General features: G+C 52.6%; 1 protein-coding gene across 1 annotated transcript in view; it reads left to right on the top strand.

Moving 5' to 3' along the window:
• SYNM (synemin, intermediate filament protein) overlaps positions 1-1156 on the top strand; it is a 14053-nt gene extending 12897 nt beyond the window's left edge. The window contains exon 6 of the mRNA XM_005871110.2: positions 524-1156. Within this exon, the coding sequence (XP_005871172.1) occupies positions 524-805 (282 nt within the window). The 3' untranslated portion in view covers positions 806-1156. The remainder of the gene's footprint in view (positions 1-523) is intronic.
• The last annotated feature ends 2368 nt before the right edge of the window (positions 1157-3524 follow it).

Genomic DNA, 3524 nt, shown 5'->3' with positions numbered 1-3524 from the left:
CACAGCTCAGGGAGCCACTGGGCATATGGTTCCAAACAGTTTCATGCTCAAAGGGAAAGGAGTTTTCAGGGCCCCGTTTCTGGGGCAGGGGAGGTGGGTGATGATTATTATTACTTTTTAAAAATATATTTTTATCAATTTCAGAGAGGAAGGGAGAAGGAGAGAGAGAAATATCCATGATGAGAGAAAACCATGGATGGGCTGCCTCCTGCACGCCCCCCACTGAGGATCGAGCCCACAAGCCGGGCATGTGCCCTGACTGGGAATCGAACCGTGATCTCCTGGTTCCTAGGTCGACGCTCAACCACTGAGCCACCACCAGCCGGGCACGAGCAGAGCCTTTAGGCACCGAGGTCTTGTGGAAACCCAAACCTCTGAGGATGCTGCCTTCTGTGGGCCCATTTCCAAAACATGGGCCCTGGCTGGTTCCGTGGGCTTCCCGGAGGGGCTAGGCGAGTCCGCAGGCAGCAGGACACCAAGGCAGGCGGTACCGGGGCCCAAAGGAACTGCATTTACCTTTCAGATGGACGCGAGTCCCACGGAGGCGGCCCCCCGCTGGGCCCGAGAGGCCACGGTCCTCTTCGCCACAGGGACGGAAGGGGATGCTCACGGCAGCACCTGGAGGGAGGCCAGCCGTGAGGAGGACCAGGCCGCCCGCGTGGCCTCCCGGGAGCAGGCTGTGTTCGACAGGACAGTGCAGCTGCAGAGGATGGTGGACCAGAGGTCGGTGGTCTCGGACGAGAAGAAAGTGGCCGTCCTCTATCTAGACAATCAGGCGGACGAGGACGACGGGCACTGGTTTTGATGACGTCTTTGTGTTCGAGGGTATTTGGTTTCGTAATGTACCAACACGCAGAGGCCTTGGCTCATTGTAGGCGGGTGTGTGTTTGTGTGAAGTTCCTACTCTTTACTGAAACCTCCCCCTTCTTTTTAATTTCTCCAAAGAGGGCGCCAGGTAATGTCAACTTTCTTTGCAGCCTGGAAAGGTGTCGAATGAATGAATGAATGCGTGTCTTAAAAGGCGCTGGAGTTTTATCTGAGTTGGGGCTTTTCAAAAATACCGTTGATCTTTGTGGTCTTAAAAGTTTTTTGTTTTTTTAAAAAAATATATTTTTATTGGTTTGGGAGAGGGAGAGAGAGATAGAAACATCCATGATGGGAGAGAATCATGGATCGGCTGCCTCCTGCACGCCCCCTACTGGGGATCGAGCCCGCAACCCGGGCGTTGAACAGTTACGTTCTGGTTCATAGGTTGACGCTCAACCACTGAGCCACGCTGGCTGGGTTTAAAAGTTCCTTTTTTTTTTTTTCCCCGGGAGTTTTCGCTCCTGGGGACGGTTTGCACCAGTTTGCACCTGGTCACAGACACGCCTCGCACCTGTTTGCAACTCTACCTTTAGGTAAGCTGCCGCACCGGCAACCAGATAAAAGTGACATATTACAGAGGACATTTTCTTTGCATGTGCTACTAAGAAATAGTCAACTAACCTTGTAAGGAAGAAAAAAGAAAAAGAAAACAATGCACTTTTCTCTTTCTGAAGTCTTTTCAGAAAGAAATCATAGGAGATAAGCAGATTGCTCACTTGAAATCTACATGATTTCACCTTTAGGAAAAAGTGACACGTCATAGAGTTAAACCCACTGTAAGACTTGAATGAATTGCTTTCTCTGTACAGAAGTTTAGAAAACAGAGCATCTTATTTATGGAGAGGGTAGCTCCAGGCTATTGCGGCATTTCAGTTTTTAAAAATATTTTTTTATTGATTTCAGAGTGGGAGAGAGAGAGAGAAACATCGATGGGAGAGAACCATTGATCGATGGGAGAGAATCATGGATCGGCTGCCTCCTGCACGCCCCCTACTGGGGGTGGAGCTCACAATCCAGGCATGAGCCCTGCCTGGGAATCGAACCGTGACCCCTGGCTTCATAGGTCGCCGCTCAACCACTGAGCTATCCAGGCCGGGCTGAAAGCTTCGATCTTTAAAGGTGTAACGTCACGTTAAAACTAGTATCTCAAACACAACAGCATTATTGTAATCCAAGCTGGTTTCTTTCCCATGATGTTGCCTAGACTACGCTTTTTCTAACAATATCATAGAACTGCCCGAGTGCACAGAGGAGGAATGAGCCAGGTGGCGTCACCCTCAGGTAGGTCATGGCCTCAGGGGTGAGGGTGGCATTGGAAGTTCTCCCCTCTGGGTTTCACACGGACGGTCCTCAGGCCCCTGAGACGCGCATCTCCCCGGCTTCAAGGAACGTTTGGGGAGAGTTGGTCTTCGTCATCGATAACTGGAGGAGAGATGAGTGAGCGTGGTTTTTGGGGTGAGGATGCGGTCTTTTCCTATTTACTGTTGTTTCGCCATAATAGTATTCATGGACTGCTGCTCCCCTTCCCGCGGGCTGCTTCGATATTGTTTGTTTAAAATGTATATTGAGGATGGCCTCATCTAAAAGGCTTCCCTTGCTAACCTGCTCCCTACGAAGGGAAATGTCACAAAATGTGTAAAAATAAAAATCTAAGAAAAAAAACAAAACCCTGGCATTGCCACTCGAGAGAATGAATGTCTCCGGGGCGGGGGGGGGGGGTTTGTGTTTCCTGTTTACACGCTAATGAAAACGTGTGTTCACATGCGTGCTTTTCACGATGGCCCGGAACCACTGCGGAACCCATGTGAAAAGCTCGTTCTTGAATTCAGCCAGGACTTGACACGGTTAGCACAGAGCTAGAAAGCGTGGCGGACGGAGTGTAGGACCGGGGGCTGGTGTTCACATAGGACTGGACGGTGTGTGGTGAGAACGTCACCGTCACCGCCAGGGAGCCTGGTGGCTGTAGATGGGACACTTGGGGAGTGGTGACTGCCTCTCGCCCCTTCTTCCCACGCAGCCTTCATTCCACAGGCCTGTCTTGCGGGGGAGGGCAGGGTGGGTATGAGAGGGTTGTGTGGTCGCTGTCACCCGCCTGAGGAGGACAAGGGACCCTGCCTCCCTCCGCCCTGTCACTCGGATCTTTTTGGTTGGTTTTCCCCATGGATTCTGGAGGTGGCCTCTTTCACAGATGAAACCAGTGGTTTGGGGCGAGGGCAGCCTTGTGATCCTGGCACCAGCCTGCAGCCTGGGGAAAAGGGGGGTTCGGGGGGAGGAAGCACCGCCCACACACTGACTCCAGCACCTCCAAGCCTCCTTTTATCAGCGTTTTATTCTCCATCCCTATTACCTTCCCGTCAGAGAGGGCTTTTCCCAGAATTGAACTCCAAACCGGACTCCCGACCTGGGCCGAGGGCTGTGTACGCGCAGTGAGGTGCCGACATTTCCCCGCCTTTTCGAGAGGAGCTCTCGGGCCACAGCCGTGCCGATGGGTAAAGGCATTTGTTGGCACGAAGAACCACTTAGGAGGTAAAACGGAAACTGCTTATGGGAGCACCAGAGGCCAGGAAAGGCCACGCACCGTCACATGGGCCCGGAGGCGTGTGGGGGCGCCCAGCCCACCTGAGGGTTCGTACGGTGCCTGCTGATGCTACCTCCCG

The sequence above is a fragment of the Myotis brandtii genome, unplaced genomic scaffold, assembly GCF_000412655.1.
Source record: "Myotis brandtii unplaced genomic scaffold, ASM41265v1 scaffold329, whole genome shotgun sequence".
Classification (NCBI taxonomy): domain Eukaryota; kingdom Metazoa; phylum Chordata; class Mammalia; order Chiroptera; family Vespertilionidae; genus Myotis; species Myotis brandtii.
This window is presented reverse-complemented; position numbering and strand designations above follow the sequence as displayed.